Raw genomic sequence first — 18692 nt, forward strand, 5'->3', positions numbered from 1 at the left:
GCAGCTCCTAAGTCCAGCAGCCGCATTGCCATGCGGTCCACAGGTGCCACATCATACAGCTACTGCCACACAGTGCATCACACCCTCATTTCACATGCAGCTCAACTTCAGCACCATTTCTCCACAAAGAGCCCCTGCACACTCCCCACACCATGTCATGCGGGTGGAGCATCAGTTTCAGCATTCCTTCACCTTGCTTGGCATGACACACAAATACATGCACATACATCACAATTTATCTTTTGTCAATTCTCCTCTTGAGGCAACAGAACCATTCGTATCATTGTAAAGCAGGTAAGCCTGTGCCCTTAAACACTTCCAAAATTCCTCTATGTTTTCCAAAGAACCTGATTTCACCCAGCCTTTCTTAAATGCTGTCAGATAATTTGCAAGTCTGGCGGCGAGACTGCCGCAGAGCCTGAAAGCCTTTCAACTCGTATTTCCCGCACAGTCGGGAGAAGGGTGGTAGCAAAGGGGAGACAGGAAGACTTTCTACCCTCTGCTACCATCCCAGCTGTGGACTAACATGTACTTCTGAAGCCCTACAGCTTAATGCAAATAAAGCCCAACGTAAAAAGGAATGTAACATCAGCCTTCACATTTGTTCCTTTCCTGAATGCAAACCTGAAGTTGTTTAAAGAGTAATATATAACATATTTTGTGAAACATACTCTCTGTATAAAATCCTTCCCGAACAATTGACTAAATCAAACCTAACGTGCTTTGAACAGGATGGTACTGCAACTAATTTGAGATTAAGAAAAAAACTAAAGAATATTAAAGACCTAAATTCTTTCGTATTTCCATAGGAATTAGCAGCAAACAAATTACGCATGAATAAAAAAGTTTCCTATTCTTTTGAGTTTTCCACTTACATAACAGCATATATCAAGTAACAGGTTGGACAAGTCTTATCTGCACAGCAAGGACTAAGTAGGAACAGAAAGAGATTAGCAATGTTTGTAGAAAAGATCTGTTTATATGCTGAAAAGCCTATTTAAAAATCCTTCCTGCAGTCTCTGCCAGACTACAATTACTCCAGAAGTATTTCCTAATTTTTCCATCTACACACACACAAGCGCCTGCTAATTTTCCTATGGTTTGTAACTGTTATTCAATTTTATTAAGAGGCATACATGCTCCATATCTGAGTACTTCTCTATGCTGGAGTTTCAAACTGCATTTGAATCATTAGCCTGATGTCTATATAACAAAGCATCTCATTGTCATTCAAAAGGACTTGGAAAGTGTTCAAACTATGCAAGAGCAATAATCCATGACAGGGTGCATTAGGCAGGTACCGATGCATGCCTAATGCACATTGCAAAGCATATGCCGCTCCAAAATACACTCTGAAGTCTCTTATCTTTTGTTTTTCCTCCTTTTTAAAAATATTTACATGCAGTTCATTTTACACAAGATAGTACTTTCAGTAACTATAAAAAGCTGCTCCTTTAGGAGAATAATAATAAATAAAGCTACTAATACTTTTCCCCTTGCAATTCTGAACACATTTATTCAACATCTAATTTTCTAATTAAAAAAAAAAAAGAAAAAAGATAATTTTTCTTGCATCCTCTGAACTTCTATTTTAAAAGCTCCTATCTTTTCCTCAGTACTGGAAGATGGATGAGAAACAGCAAACTGCTGGGCTTTACCATCTTTAGCAACACTTGTGTGCAGGCAGCGGGAACATCACACTCTGGCTCAGATCAAAAGCAACCACTAGCGCCGGTTCCCACGGGACAGCAATATGGGTTTGGCAGCACCGAGACCCACTGCAAACACTGGAAATCTCTGAGTTGTTTGGTGCGGGCACGGCACTTGGTCTGCATGTACCAGAGTCCAACAGGCATGTGGGATGTCCCAAACATGCAAAGAAAGGCTTGAGGAACAGAGAGGCTTCTGCAAGCAGGTGAAGTCAGGCATCCTTGTTCTTAGGCAGAACGGAGGAACCAGGCAGTAAACTGTGGGAAAGGGGAGTGCTGGTGGGAACCGGCAAGGCCACTTCCAAAACACTTACCTTGCCTCCCTGAGCAGCATGTGCTCTTGGAACACACATTCCCTGATAACTATGCTCTGTTCTGCAGAGCATGCAGCTGTACACCAAATCAACTGCCAGCTCAATATCGAGCTAATCTTTTTTTACCTGCTGCTGCCTAACCTAGGTGAGATATCCAAAAGATGGACGCTGCTTCTGTAAGGACTAACATGTCTTAAAAGGCTAGCAACAGTACCAAAAAATGATAATGTCAATGTGCCTTTAGGCACATCTCTTTTGCTGCTTAAAAACATGAGGTAATTTTTGTGAGCCACATAACACAGCAAAAGCCATGATTTTTACAGGGAGGCAGAGGGACAATGCATTTTCTAGCTGAAATGGCAAACTACCACATACCAGGAGCTATCTGCCAATAATTGGGCAATGTGCTGATTAATACTTTTTCTGGGTTGCCTAAGGACAGGACATGCATGAGTATCTCGCCACTATTAATTAATCGCTCTTTGTGCATTTATCCTGGTAGAATTTACGTGTCTCACACAGTGAATACCCTGCATGAGGCAATTTCTACCTCCAAAAGCACTTAGTATTGTCAATTTATTTGCCCTGCTTAGCTTGATGCTCAGATTGACAATAAATCATCGTTCTTAGCAGCTGAAGTGTTTAGTGTCTTTCATTCAATATTCTTTCCTCCCCACTGTCCCCCCTGCAAGTACAGTAATCATGTGCTGAATAGTCATTTACAGCACTGCAATTAAGAGATTATTCCATTAGGTTTTGTATTTCTATCCGGTTTTATGTTTCCATTAAAAGCACTTTGTTAAACAATTGAGCAACCGCAGGAGTCTCACCAGCAGATGCCTGTCAGGCAGAGCCCGCGTGAAGCAGCCCAGGAAGGGCAGGCAGTGCTCGTGGGTCCACAGAGACACCTTCCTCTCAAGCGGGGTCCCAAAAATCAGGGAGAGGACAGGTAGTACAAATACAGATGGGCCAATGCGGCGTAAGCAATGGTCCAGTTGACCGCCTGCCAGGAGTGTGGGTGAAACTGGGGAAGCCACTGGTTAGACACCTATGTGCAGGATGAGTTCCTCTGTAAACACAGCATTGTTGCTCATGCCTCTAAAAGCACAGTAAGAAATGTCAAGGAAGTTTTACACCTGTGAAAAGTGACCTACTCCTGTTCCTTACTTTTCAGCAGAGCTCAGGAATTCAACTATTTCAGACATGTCCAGCATTTGTGCAGCCTCAACCAATACATTTACCACCAAGAAAACTGGGCAATGAAATATGTTTGCCATTTCTGTGTGTGGTTCCCCTCATCCCCCATTTTATAGTTTGTTGTTTGGTTTTGGGGTTCCCTCCACTCTCCTTTTTCTGCAGCATAGCTCTGCTGCTCTTTCCCAAGTCCTTGCCCTCTGCCTGATCCATTTTAAGCCCATGAGAACTGGAGGTTGCTGGTAAAAGCCCCCCCCCTTGTCACATGCACAAAGTTTCAGCCCTTGGAAACTGTCAGTACCAGTGAAGCCCTTGCAAAGTTAAAAGGCTGAGACAAATGAGGAAGATGCTCTTCCTCAGACCTTGGCAGGAAGCACATGGAGTGAACAGACATTAAATGCAACTCCTGCAAATGGAAATTAGAGAGGAAGCTCAACTTTAGTCGTATTAAAAATATGCCTTTGTCAGCTATGAGAACATACGGTCCCATCACAACTTTTCTTTCCTTCTTCAAGGAGCAAAACCTGACAGCCAACTGGTAAAAGGCAACTAGTCAAAGTACTTGTTAATTACATTACAGCGCTTCTATTTCATTGGCTTCCAGACTCTGTATCATTTTGTTTCCAGTTTTAACCTTCTAAGGGATTGGTATCTTTCCAAGACTGTTCTCAACTGGCTGTCCTTTTGTCTGGGGAAACTACCACTCTTGAAGGAAGTCACGTCTGCCCAGACAATAATGGTGGTGATTTTGTGCCAAGCTTGCGACCAAGGCTGGAAAATTACACCAAAGCACTGCAGGAATATACAGAAAGAGTTTCACCAAGCATATACAGCACTTTTTGTCCACTCAATGGTGACTCAGGATGTCTTGCAGGGATACATCACCTTCTCCGATAAAATGCATCAGAGCCTCTGCCCTTATGAGTATTTTCATAACAACCAATGGCCTCCTCAGGTCCTTGTCCTCAATGCCACGATGGCAACAGAGGGTTTGGAAGGAGAATGAATCAGCACTGCCTCTCCTTGGGGTTCCTCATCCCCTGCCCTCCCACGCATGTTCCCAATGACACTTATTCATTGCCCTGAGCATGATGCAGGAGGTCTGCACTTCGCTCTCCAAGGGATGGAGCAGATGCCCTACAGTAATCATTGTGTCAAACTTCTAAAGAAGGTTTTAAATTCTTCCGCGTAGGCTGCTGCATTTTCCCTCACCCCCTGATTCTGCCTGTCTAGAGCTTCATCCTGTGAAAGGCAAGCCTCCTGAACAACCTGCTTCCAGCCGGACAGCTTCCTGCGTCATCATGGGGACACACTTCCTCTGGATTGCTTCATCTCTCTGTAGTCTCTCGGTGTCCCAGAGATTCATTAATGAAGCATCCACAAACATGATGAATAACAGCTCCAACCCCAGCTAACACCCCAAATAACCCAAGTACCATCCAGCCAAGTCATCTGTAGAAAGCTAGGTATTTTCAAGAAAACGCAAGCTGATCATAGGGATTTGGAATAACTTTTTCTTTTTTTTAAACCACAGGATAACTAAATGTCCCTAAAATCTCAGCACACACTTTCTAATAAATTCCGTATCTTCCATCTTACTCAATTGCTTAGTTGTCACAGTTACTAAACCACAAAAGAGTAGATGTTTTGCACAACAAACTTGTAATGCATAAATATTTCTGGAAGCCACTTGAAAAATGGGAGGAAGGAAAGAACAGGGAGAGTCACTACTTCATTTCCCAATTCCACCTGAAATTTTCCGTTTATCCATCCTCAGAACAACTCTTGGAATTCTTTCCATCTAGCATGTTGTGCCTTAGCTTCACATTTTTTCACTTAACACAGCCCTGCTTAGAAATATGATGCTTGTAGCAATACACACAACAGAGAAAGGACGAAGGAAATGGTAAGGTTAAAATCCCTCCCCTCTCCCCAATCTCCTTCTCTCTGTTATGCACACATGTAGAAGTCATTCCTTAGTTTCAAGCTGTGAATCAGTATCCTATTTTGAGCACCTGCTTATACACACACACATGCAAAAACCATCCTCCATGTAAAAGCTCCAGGTCAAGAATTCATTTTGAGCACAATCTTGAGCATGACTCTAACAGACAAACTTTCTTGAATTGGACTTGAAAGTTTAAAGCCAAAGGAAACTAGAAAACCAGATACCGGTCTAAATTCCTCCTTTCCCCAAAGTAGTTCATTGCCTTATAACACACAGTTTAAGCCTCTCAAAAAAACATGGAGAGAATAGATCAGCTGGAACCAAGCGTACATGCTGAAGGCTGCGATTCAGCCCCGAATGAGACTGATGTAGAAAAACCCAGAGGAACCCATGAAATTCAGAGCAGCAGCTGTAACAACACCTTGCACGTACACCCTGCTGAGCCCTGGCACGTCGCCTCTCACTGTTGCCTCAGCTTCCAGCACACCCTTGGCAGGCCAAACTTGCACAAACCATTTCAACCCTCCTCTGGCTTCCTACTTTCCATTGAGACTTCGCTGCGCATCAGCAGGATCCAAGATCTGTATCTAGTCAGTGCCTGCGCGTCACCTGCACTCCATCTTATTTGCACTTACCAAGCGAAAGAGGAAGGGGTGAAAGAATAGTTCAATGACTTTCTTAGAAAACTGCATGACTTAAAGGTCTTTTAAGCGCATCATATTAACTGCCACTGGTTTTTCAGCCCTCACACTCTGGTTTTTTGTGTGTTCAGGGACTTGTCTAGGGGAAAGAAAGAAATATTGAACAAACAAAACCAAATCATTATTTGCTTGGCATATTACTGTACATAAACAGCCTTTAAAATTGTTACACTCAAGTAAACATAGTTTATATCAATATCATCTGTACATTTCCGTCATTAAGCTGAGAGGGAAGAGGATGGCCCATTTTCAAGGAAGCAATTTTTAAAAAAGGAAACCATTAACTTGATATTTAATCAATGTACAAAGGAACAGGGAACTAAAGAAGTTATTTTCCCAGCGTTTCCCTTGTACATAAGTTGCATACTTTTTCATCTGCCCCATGCATGACACCTCTCACCCACCAAATTAACAGTTAGAAAGCAATGGACCGTAGGAAAAAAATGAAAGGACAGCTAATACAGAAATCCATCAAAAGAAAAGCAAAAGATGGGGCTGAAACACAGAAAAAAAAGAGTTTTCTTCATCATACCTTCTATGGTATCAAGATGTCTATCAAGACATTTTCAAGGGGGCAAATATTTTTAAACGTGACTTTTGAGTTTTTCTTTTGTTCTAGCTGAAAAAGGACTTCCCCCCACCCCCCTCACTGTTTTGGCTAGCACAAATGATTACTGCCAAATCAGAAAGCTACAGGAATAAGCACTCTGAAGGAAGCTGAGTGGAAACAGTACTGAACGCATGACCCTTGAATGAGACACCCTACACTCCATAATACACGTGTCTTCACAATTAAGTACAACACAGATACCAAGTCAGTTCTTAGGGTAAGGACTGAACCGTATTTGGCCACAAAACAACACAAGGTTCAGCCCAAAGGACAGAATGTCAACTAAATGTTCATTAGATTTAAAAATTAGCCCAGATCATATCTGGCTTTATAAGCATTACAGGACAGGGGTTTTGTGTGTATGTGGTTTTCTTCTTCTTTGTTTTGGAATGTTTTGTTTTAAAGTAGCACAGTTCCTAAGTTTTCATGATAAGTTATCTCACAAGTTGTTCAAACAGCAAAACAACATCACCGCACACCAACGCAGCTGCCAAAACACAGCCTGAGAAGCTTTTGGTTGCAATTATCAGATTATGTTATAATTACAAACTGCTTTCATTTATTTAAGAATTACAGAAAAAGGTTCTGGCTGTGAAATGCAGTGCTAGACTACATCAGCTGTATACACTGTAAGAGAAAGGCACAGCAAGAAGCTCCCTGCACGTAAATTCAGTCATTCCCTCCAAAGACGTATGAAAAAGGGATGCGTAATGAGAGAAACCTAACTACTGTAGGTCAGTTTGTTCAGTTCACTTAACTGACTTGGAAAGAAAACACACCTTCCAAATCATTAGGAACCAGACTGATTCACATATTTAAGTAACGGAAGAACCAGCTTGGGAGCCAAGTTTTAATGTTATTTCTGCAGACTAATTTCATTCATCCACTTTACTCCACTGTGGTCCTACTTGCGCAGAGCTGCACCATCTGTGCACCGCAGCACTGAGCAACAGCACTACACTATACTCAGTGACATGCTAAGGCAGTGGCAGAAATTCCAGTTTGGAGCTGTCTCACTTTGGCTTGCTCAGAATCAAGGTTGAGGTCATCCTATTTACCCACCAAGAGTCTGAGGCTGGTCTGGAAGGAGGCTAGAACAACATCAACAAAAAGTTAAGGGCATCTTCAGAGGGAAAGTCTACGTTTTGCTGGAAAAAAAAAAAAAGCTGTTAACATTTTTTCTTCTCCTTTCCCGAGTTAAATTCTTCATCCTAAGCTGGCTAGCACAATTTCATGTATCTGCATAGAATGTCTCTGATAAAAAATGAGTTTCCAGCATGGTTTACTCTTGCACAAAAGGCTGCAGTCTGTAGGTAAAATGTATAGCTATTCACAAGCAAACCTTAGGCACATCTTTGTACCAGAGATATTCATTTTTATGAGAGATGAATTTAAGCTAGTAACTTTTTTCCCTAGTAAGCTACAAACTGCTCAATACAAACACTGGTATCCTGCTAAGTCTGGAAAGTAAAGCTTCTCCCCTCCCCCCAGAAAATGAAACTTGCTGAATGATACGCTAGAAATAAGGGTTTTTTCCATAGGTAACTTATGGAAAAAACACTCTAACATCTGCTACAGCTAGATGACACACCTTTACAGCATTATTAGCGTCATCCACGTTCTCTGTCAGCTTTCTTACTTGCTATTTCTTGATCACATTGTCCCATCTAACTTACGAACTCTGGGTTTTCCCAGCAGGGAAGAATTTCTGCCAGCTCCTTTACGTATCCCGTAATTTTTATCCCAATAGCTTGATGACATTAAAAATGCCCTATACCTAAAAGAAGAAAAGCCATACAGGTATTCCTTTATCAGCATATGCTTTTAACAGAAAAGGCTGAGGGTACTGGTGTCATTTTTGTTAGTAAAAAAAAAGACAACTGCTAGGGAAAGCTTTGTAGCACTTAATTCACTAAATGACCAAAAAATCTTTTTTCAAATGTGAAACACTGAGTTACTGAATTTTTCCAAGTTAGCCAATTTAGGAAGTGTTTTTGGCCTATTATTTTTAATGCCTCAGTGTATGAGTCAACTGCTTTTCGCAGAGAATGCAATGGGAAAAATCCCCCATGTCTCTCAATACCACATCTCATTATTATGGTGTTTCTAAAAGCAGATTAGACTTTCTCAAAGACTAGAACACAATTCTACCTATTTTTCTGTCTCTGCCCAGTTTGGGCAGTTATACAGAATTTTCTTAAGCTCTAGACTAGTAGGTTTTTTACTCCTGTAGTCCATTACACAGAACCAGGCATTTCCTCTTAGGAGGGTCACAAACACTAGCTAAGAATCACAAGAGACAACGTGGTACAAAGTTTCAAGCATCATTACGTTATTTCTAGTGACTGCTTTCCATTCTCCCCATTGCCCCCCCCCAAAAAAGAAGTACCAGAAACAAATGCAATCACCTCACACCACAACACAGTGGTTTAAAAAAAACAAACCAAAGAGTAGCTGTACAAAGTATTTTTGCCAAAAGGCACCCAGCAGGAACAGAGACGTAACTGCATTCCTCATGTGCACTATTAATGGAAAAAGCGAGTTTCTCCAAAAGAGGCCCATACTATGAACCCAGTGATTTATGCAAGAGGCATCTTCATTTTTCTATCGATATAAACCACAGGGGTTTTAGTGCTTTTTTAAATTTATATAGATAGACAATTCTAGAAGTAACTTTAAAAACAACATTAAAAGGCGGATGTAACATTTCAGTAAAGCTGAAGTGAGATTTTCAGGCTGGACTACAGGAAACACCATGGTCCCACTGGACAGAGATGAGTGTTTTCTTTCACCAGTTAAAAGTTAACTGCTGGACAAAGCAGACTATCCTGCTACAAGGGGTCTGCAGGGTCTCAGCAAAGGAGGGAGACACGGTGGTCCAGGAGAGCTCTTTGGCTTACATCCACCATCCCAGACCCATCTCCCCAGAAACCATACGCCAGAAAAAGCAGCCTTATTCACTGGTATCATGGAGTTTACGCTAAGCTTTGGCCAACACAGTTATCTCGCCTCTACGGTATATTTTTTGCCTGTACTTTTAGCTATGCCAGCAAAACTTTTCATAGTAAACAAGGCCTCGAAGCTGCACTGACTGACAGACATGGTAGCCATCAGGGATGAGGGCCTCTAGGTAATGGCAATGCTAAGGGAGTCTTTAAAAAAGACAAGCAAACCCTCCTGCTCTGCAGCACAGCTAGCCCATGCCATCTTTCTGTTAGCACATGTTATTTTAGCAAAGGTATGAAGAAATACGTCCCTAGACTGACAGGCTGTTCTCAGCAGAACCACAGGCTTACTAGCACCAGGAAAACAACTTTTACTAGAACAGCTTGTTCTGCCGAGAGCTGTGGGGACAGGGAAAAGAGAGAAGCATTTCACCAAAGCACTTCTAAACTGCCAGCATATTCCCTGTCTTCAAATTAGGATGATTTTTCCAAAACAGCCTACTGGGGGGAGAGGATTCTTGAGAAATAGCTGCAGACCAATTCTGAAGGAGAGTTTCCAAGCTGTGCTTGCAAAAATGAATTATCTCGATAGTATCTTTTTAAGCACAATCTTAACAACCTGCAGAAGCACAAGAATACTGAAAGCCATTTCTTACCATATGTCTACAACTCTCCAGAGATGTAAATATCCCTTTACTGCTATACATTTCAAAAACTCCTTTCAATTTCAGATACCAGCAGATACCCATATTTCAAACAGTAATGCCCATAATTCAGCTCAGGGAAGAGGCAAATGCACTCATGCCCTCTCACATACCTCACATACACATACCAGCTGCTAAACACTACTGTGCCATGAAGGAGCTGTTCGTACATTGATTAAAACATCATTTGCTGCTTATAGATTACACAGTATATGGTATTCTAAGCAAAAAAAGTCTAGAATAAAAATAGTGCCACATGCTTGTGAGTTTGCTCTTTTGTTTCTTTTTAAAAGGCGCTTCTGCTCTACTCTTCCTGCTTAGGTTTTGGTGAAGTGGGGGTAGGAGCATTTTTGTTGTTTGTTATTCTTTGTTGCTGTTGTTTTTGGTTGCCTTTTTTTTTTGTTTTGCAAGTACAAAAATGAAACCCGCATTTTTTACAGTTCTGAGAATGAGTCTTACTGTTGTCTCTGAAGTTAAACATTAACAATTTCCTAGTTGAACTTTCTCTAAAAATTAAAGCAGGGACATTATTTTCTCTTAATCTGATGGGTAGCATTGCAAAAACAACACTAAAGGAAAACTTTAGGTCACTGGTACAATAAATACTCAGTACAACTAAAAATGGCAACTCTACACACTAAACAATATCTAAGCCTAAACTAAGCCAGAAGACAAACATCTTCATGAAGCATATGGCACCTGTGATAAAGGTTGCCTATTCAAACCTGCCTAGACGCTTCAGCTTGACAATGCTGAAAACAGTACTACCATTAGCAGAGCACCTCCTCAAATACAGTTTTGTGCCCACACACCTGCTTTTTCTCCCTGCCTGCCACGTCTCCCCCTACAAGAATAATGCAGCAAAAGAAATGCACTTTTGAAACCTGTGCAGTAAAATCAGGTGATCAACAATTTCTGCACCTCAGCAGCTCTGCACAAAGCAGCCATCACAGCTGAGAGGAAAGATGGGCAGGAGCGATTCTGACTTTTACTGTTTCCCACAGCTAGTTGATTCTGTACAGATCTAGAATGCAACTTCTGTTCCCCATAAAAGCATTCTGCTGGAGCAATGCAGCTCTATCTTAATTCACCTATGATAACCCTGCATTTTGGAGCACTATCTGCCCCAACCAGTTGCTCCACCTCAGCCAGTGCTACGTGTGTCTTCTCAGTTTTATAATGGACACAGATGAACTGCAGCAGCCAAAACTGCAAAACATAATATAGCCAGTACTTTTTTCACTTTAACATACCACAGGGAAAAAAAAATCTTCATGCCGTGTTCAAGCCTAAACAGGATGAGTACCTTCCCTTTTTTTCTCAGGCTCAGGCATAAGTTGGAAGGGACCTTTAAAGGTCATCTAGTCCAGCCCCCTTCAATGAGCAGGGACATCTTCAACTAGATCAGGTTGCTCAGAATGCTTGAATGTTTCCAGGGATGGGGCATCTACCAGCTCTCTGGGCAACCTGTTCCAGTGTTTCATCCCCCTCATCGTAAAAAACTTCTTATATCTAGCCTGAATCTACTCTCTTTTAGTTTAAAACCGTTACTCCTTGTCCTATCGCAACAGACGGTAGCAAAAAGTCTGTCCCCATCTTTCCCTGTAGCCCCTTTAAGTACTGGAAGGCCACAATAAGGTCTCCCTGGAGCCTTCTCTCCTCCAGGCTGAACAATCCCAACTCTCTCAGCCTGTCCTCATAGGAGAGGTGCTCCAGCCCTCTGATCAACTTCACGGCCCTCCTCTGGACTCTCTCCAACAATTCCATGTCCTTCTTATGCTGGGATGCAGAGGACCCCCAGAGCTGGATGCAGTACTCCAGGTGGGGTCTCACAAGAGCAGAGCAGAGGGGTAGAATCACCTCCCTCGACCTGCTGGTCACACTGCTTTTGACACAGCCCAGGACACGGTTGGTCTTCTGGGCTGTGAGCACACATTGCTGGCTCGTGTCCAGCTTTTCATTCACCAGTACCCCCAAGTGCTTCTCCGCAGGGCTGCTTCATCCCCCAGCCTGTAGTGATACCGGGGGTTGCCCTAACCCATGCGCAGGACCTTGCACTTGGCCTTGTTGAACCTCATGAGGTTCACATGGGCCCGCTTGAGGTTGTCCAGGTCCCTCTGGATGGCATCCCATCCCTCAGGCATGTCAAAGGCATCTCTACATTAAAGTAACTCTTTTGTCATTTTGCTCATCAGGTAGGCAGTAAACCAGCCTCTGTGCTCCCAACCACCCTGTGCCTGAGTCAGGCCTTAGAAGACACGCTGTGCTCAGTGGAGCACTCTTCCTCACTTCACTGTAGTCCACCTCATGAGGAACAATGTCTTCATAGCATTCCTATGTACTTTACTGAGACACCTTCTCTGTTATATTTTAAAGGCATTTAAAAGCTTCATGCCGTTATTCACTATGATTACGCTCAGAAGGAAAGCACCGAGGAGAATTTATGCAGTTCATTAAAAGCTTGTTTCTTGCTATTCATGCTGCATCTTGCAGTTGAGCTAGCAAATGATTTTCTCATAAAAAGCAGTGAGAAGATGCCTCTCTACAATACAGATTCAGACCCAGGAAAATTACATGATCTGAGGAAACATTCCCTTCTATATCAGCTCAGGTATACCAGGACAATAGTATTTCAAGGTTTTCAAGGGCCTATTACAACTTGGAACCCCCACTGCAAAAACAAACAAAACCCCCCAAAAACAAAACTCAACAAACCTACTTGAAAAATCTACTTCCCTGTGAGCATCTCTTCTCTGTGGGGGAGCTTCATCTACAGGCTGGCCCCAAAGCAATAGACTCCAGGCTCAGAAAGACCAGGTAATAAGGAACTGTGAACTGAAAATCCCCAGCAGCCCACAAAACATGCCATGGATCAGCTGGGCATTTTGTTCTGGAGAAAATAGGGTTGCATTTCTACAGGCAGGGCTAGTAGCAGTGTATGAGTAAAATCAACAGGGGTTCACAGGATATTTTAGCTTTCAGTAGTCAGGTAAGCTCCAAGAAGATATTGTTTCATCCCTTCTTCACCTACATCAGCTGACTGGAATGCAGCATCACCAATACTAGCATTTACCTGTATCAACAGGACCCACAAAACACACAAGTTATGAAATGTGTCTTTAGATCTAGCCTGGAAAGCTGTGAAACGACACAGAAAGAAATCAAGCTACATCATTCAACATAGCCTCTCCTCAAGGAAAAGCCTCAGCGTTATTCCCTTTAGAAGAAATTGGTTTGCTGTGTTTAACATGTTTTAAATGCAGATACATTTTATTTCTGCACAGCATCACCTTCTGCACATCATCTACCAAAATGAGTGGTACAGCCGCGTTTCAAGACTCTTCTGGGTTTAGCTGGTACGACTAGGCTGTAGGGGGTGTAAACAGAGGGCTTCCTAGACTGCTGTCCATCATTACCCTTCCCTGCAGGGCTGACTCAGGAGAACGAGCAAGGTGAGCCCAGCAGGCATGACAGCACAACAATCAGATTTCACGTTGCTCTGACTGCACTACTGTATTCACCTATGTACAAATATTAGGAAATTGCATTCATTCTGCATACCTGCAATCATACTAATCATAACCACTTTGAAAGGCAAGTTATATGACAATTGGGAATTCTGAGCATCCATAACAACAAAGTATTTATTTATCCACCAATTTTAAATAAACCAACATAGTCTACAGATAATTTAAAATTTTCTCAACTGACCTGAGAAAAGTAGCCTGCATCTTAAAAAAAAAAAAAGCAGCTATTCATCTAAAGATCCTCAGCTTGTGATTGCTGCAGTAGAGCACACATTTTAAAGATGGAAGCAGAAGAAAGATGGGCTCTGCCATTAGTTAAGGAGCCATATTCTCATGCCTCACTGGTCACTGGTAGTAGCTGGTAGCAAGTGCAGGTGCCAGTCTGTCCCACACACCTCCTGGGGTCCTGCCGTATCTCAGAGCAGCTGAACAGCACATGATGAATATCACACCATGTTTAACAAGAAAGTAAACTTGTCCTCATTCAGACTGATTCTGTTTCTGCTCACACGTTCCTGAATATACCATAAAAATCTGACACAAGCCCTGTTGCCTGGGGACACTACAGGCATCAGATCATCCGTGTGTTCCAGAAGCGAGTGCATAGAAAGCTACAGCTGCAAACCTACAGCTCAGCTAGCAACTTTGGAAAAAAAGAAAATCTACATTATACACAAAACACTTAACAGCTCTAGATATAAGCTATTTACAGCAGCCATTGGTAGAAGCTGATCATTCTTAGCTCAGCAAAAACATACTCAACACTAACCATTTCTTAATATTTACTATTTTAGAAAATGTTACGGCATCCATTAGCACATCAGTTTCTTAGTCATCGCTACTGCAGTTTTTAAAATGCCAAAGAGCAGCAACAGGCATGTTTTATCACCTTGTTTTCCTTACCCTTCCAAACAGTGAAACCCAAATGCTAGGAGAGCTGCCAAGGATCGCAATGCTGAAGCTAAAGAAAGTATACAGGATTTTCTTGTTATCATACAAGCATCATCCCCAATGTCACATCCCTTTCACTAGCTGAAACATACAGCATGTGAGAAATAGCAAACCCAAGCAGATGGAGGAGTGCCCAAAGGCCTCATACAGAGTGATACCCAAAATGCTACACTGCTCTGTATCATACCACCTCATCAGTAATTTACTGAGCTTGTAGAAATTGTTTGTATTTTTTACAAAGGAAAAATGAACACAAAAAGCTCACTCACACCTCCTGTCAGCTACCTGGCAGAGTAAACCCTCTGACATGTTTTGGCAAATGAATTCTGGAGACATGTGGCCTCTCAGTCCCATGCAGTATAACTCCAATTATTTTTTGTGAATCTGAATTCATCCTTCACTGTTGAATAAAAGCTTCTACAGGCTCACAAAACACAAATCTCTTGGACCGAGATGGATATCCCTGCTGACCTGTGCCACCAAAACAGAAATACCACAAGTAACAGGCTTTCTGGCAAATGTAACCTCTCTCCTGTAAGAGATTCATTTCTGCTGCTCATATTCACTCCTACTCTCTTTTAAATGTCTTAAAATGAGCAATACTCAGAGACTTTAACACTGATCTTCAAACATACAGAGGTTACTTTCTTACTCACTATGCTAAAATGCTCTGACGCAGTTTTACAGCTTGAGTGCCTCACAGCATCCTGAAAAAAAGCGAAAGCCAACACACCCGATGGAGAAGGGAGGGTACAGAATGGCAGGTGCACATCTTGTCTCCATGCCCGTCTCAAACAGTAGGTGTAGGGCATGGTCCTTTCACCTACCCCACAGTACTTGGCCCCACGGACCCAGGCCTTGGTCCATTTTCCTCACTTTCAGTTTGAACCATTCAACATCTAAGACTTTATTCTCTGCACCGTCCACCTTACAGACTAGGGATGTGGTTCATTGACCCCAGTGCCAGCCTCGCCCTTTCTTGGCCAGTTTGCTGAGGCTGGGGGCTACTGCTGGGACCTGGCTCCCACGTGCCACCCAAGAAAATGGCTGCGCAACCTCCAAGACACCAAGTGTGTCCCTGGTCTTGGAGCTAAGCCAAGCTTCCAGGCAAGCCAGCAGCACTAAGATTTATGCTGTATCCTCTCTTAGCATGCAGGCCTATTAAAGCAACGCGCTGATAATGCAGGCCAGTAAATCATGAGAATAAGTGATAATACAAAGAAAAAAAGAGATGCTGAAAAATTAAACCTTTGCCTCTTTGTACTCTTTTAAGTACTCCCAACCTCCTCACACGAGGACGGAGCAGGCAGTCGGAGCTAGGGAAGAGTTCAGCTGTTAACGAAGCAATCAATCTTCCCATCCTTCTTCCCCAAACCTCAGGGCTCTGTCATTTTGCAGTTTGTAATTTAAAGCCAGCTCTTGGCTTCAAACCTGCAGAAAAAGCACCACTGTGAAAATACACTGTGAGTGCCAAACTTCTGTGTAGGATATGCCACCATTTTTGATTTTTAGTATTTTCCTGCCTGGAGGAGAGGGGAGCAGGGTGGCTCTTTGGTATGGGACTAAAGAGCAAAAAGAGAAGTTTCTCTCTTCGGCATTTCTGAAATGCCCATTAAAGCATCATAAAACCTAAAAGGCACTTACCAGGTACCTTAAATAGCACTGCTTCATCAAGTACTATGATTTAAGAAAAGCTGCCTCCCCCATGCTGAGTGTGAAATTTACTTTGGACAGGATGTCGTGTCCCGTCCCGTCCTCCCCCACCCCCTGCCCCGAGACTAGGCAAGAAGCTGTTTCTTTTAAAACACAGTTAGTTGAAAAGCATTTAACCAAGGTTGGTACATTTGCTTGAATTTTGCTCCCTGACAGCAACTACATTGGATCATTCTTTTTCATACTCTTCTCTACAACCATTTTCCACGGTCCCACCTATCCAACACATTTGCACACAAGCAGACACAACCTGCTTCCATTTTCTACAGCCAGCTCTCCAATCCCACCGAATATAAACCATTTACCTTTTAAAATTTTGCTGTAAGCAATCACAGGAACCTGTTTACAGTAGGCTGGTGACAGGGGAAAAAAACCAACAGACAGACAAGTCCACAGGGGAGAAGAAAATCAGTTTCAAGGAGCTATTAACTTGTTGGGCAGGGAGAGATTTGTCAGGGAGCAACCAGGACTTTGTTTTTCCTGTTAAAAGAAAGTTTATGCTGAGAGGAGGTAGCAGACACTTTGGTGAACAAAATACACGAACAAGATCTACCCAGGACGCGTCTCCAGACACATTTCCGTGAGACGCCGTGTAAGAATCTACAGCAAACTCTGCCCGAAAAGGAGCCAGGGTCTCCCTTCACACCACCCGACTATGAAAAGCCCTCAGTGAAATCCACCAACAGCGGTAAAAGTTATTTAATGCCGTACCTCGACTGGGCAGCCATCGTGAAGTTTATACTGCCAAGCGTCCTCTATCCATGAGCCCTTTCCCCAGCTGTCCAGGCTCTACCCCCCTGACAAAATCTTCTCTTCCATTTGCCGACTGCCTTCCTGCCCGTTCCCCGGTCCCCGTAGATGTGCCCCTCTAAAATGTCACTGCGCCCCCGGCTGCCCGAGCCCCAGTTCCCCGAGCCCGGGCTGGCCGGCGCAGGGTTGGATTACACTCATTTTGATCGACATCCGGGCACCCGGGCCCTCCCCCGGCTCGATGCATTCCCGGCCGGCAGGGAGGGCGGGCGATGCGGCTCTCGCACTTTCAGCTGGAGGGGGGGGAACACACAGCCTCGCTGAAAAGCCAAAGGCTGGCTCGCAGTTTTGCGAGCCTCAGCGCCGCACGTCACCGGGGCCCACTGGGATTTCATTCCTCTGACGGGTTTTGGCAAGCGGGTCTTGCGGCAGCTCACACACCCGCCCCCCGGCGCCCGCATTGTGCACACCTACCCCTCCTCAGCAAAGTTTTCATGGTACGACCCAATCTCCTTAAATGGACATGTTGTTCTGTCAGGCCAGGATAGCTGCAGGATTGGGCGAGAAGCGCACGGGCGCTGCCGCCGGAGCGGCACCGGGGAGGAGGGGGTGTTCCCTGCCCGAGACCACGCCTACGGCCCGTGCCCCAGCACCCCCAGTCCCGCAGCGCAGCCCTCGCCAGGCTGCCCCCCCCCCCCCCCCCCCCCCCGGCGCTGCCCGGGCTCGGTGGGAACAGAGGTCGGTGGCTGCGGATCCTACCCCGAGTACCAGTTCCCTGACGCTTACCACATCCCCGGGGGCTGTGGGGTTTTTTTTGTAGAAAAAGAAAAGAAAACGGCTCATATAGTTTTCAAAATTTTCAAACCACATAGAGAACCCCGATGTACACGTGAATCCCATCTGGCCGCACAGATGTAGCAAATGAAAACCTAAACTTGCAGGTGCCCATACTTAAAATTGCAGGCTAAGAAACTTAAAAAAAAAAAAAAAAAATTTGTTATGTAATTTCTTCTGGGCTCTAGTCCTGACCGCGGTTTGCAGACTCACTCAGCAGCAATACCTGTCCTTTGCACTGGGTGTTCCTTGGCACAATTATAAAAACAAACTACTCCTGCAACTCCTTTCAACCGGTAATTAACCAAGTATTTAGCAGGCAAAAACATTTATCCAAGATCCTTTCAACTTTTCTCAGCAGACTATATATAGGTAAGATTTCTACTAACACTGCAACAACATTACATTCCCCCTAATTTTCTGTTTTAAAGCACAACTTGCGTCAAAGTACTCACCACATGCCAGAAGAGCTTATAGCCCCATTCATGGCAAATAATAAATTGTAATTTTAAAAGGCCATTTATATAAAGCTTCTACAAGCATATAATTTCAAGTGCATAGTTTAAAAATATCAAAGTTATCAGAAAATGTTTGGGTTTTTCCCATTCCTTGCCTTTGCCCAAAAAGGAAAGTTTGTAAATAGAAAACCACAAAAGAACAAGTGGCTCCAATTATGAAGCAAGCAGATAATACCATTGTTATATCAGACAATCATGGATTCAACTGCTCATAAGTGACTGGGGACTGAGGTCTCACCTTGATAATGGACAATGTCTGTTATGAACTCCAAAA

At 43.3% G+C, this 18692-nt stretch overlaps 1 protein-coding gene across 2 annotated transcripts in view; it reads right to left on the reverse strand.

Annotated features, from left to right (window-relative positions):
• Positions 1 to 17306, reverse strand: part of AFF1 (ALF transcription elongation factor 1) — a 97281-nt gene extending 79975 nt beyond the window's left edge. For both annotated transcript variants that reach the window (XM_010299036.2, XM_075751327.1), the window contains exon 1: positions 17028 to 17306. In XM_010299036.2, the coding sequence (XP_010297338.2) occupies positions 17028 to 17044 (17 nt within the window). In that variant the 5' untranslated portion in view covers positions 17045 to 17306. The remainder of the gene's footprint in view (positions 1 to 17027) is intronic.
• Positions 17307 to 18692: the final 1386 nt, after the last annotated feature.

The sequence above is a fragment of the Balearica regulorum genome, chromosome 4 (assembly GCF_011004875.1).
Source record: "Balearica regulorum gibbericeps isolate bBalReg1 chromosome 4, bBalReg1.pri, whole genome shotgun sequence".
NCBI lineage: Eukaryota > Metazoa > Chordata > Aves > Gruiformes > Gruidae > Balearica > Balearica regulorum.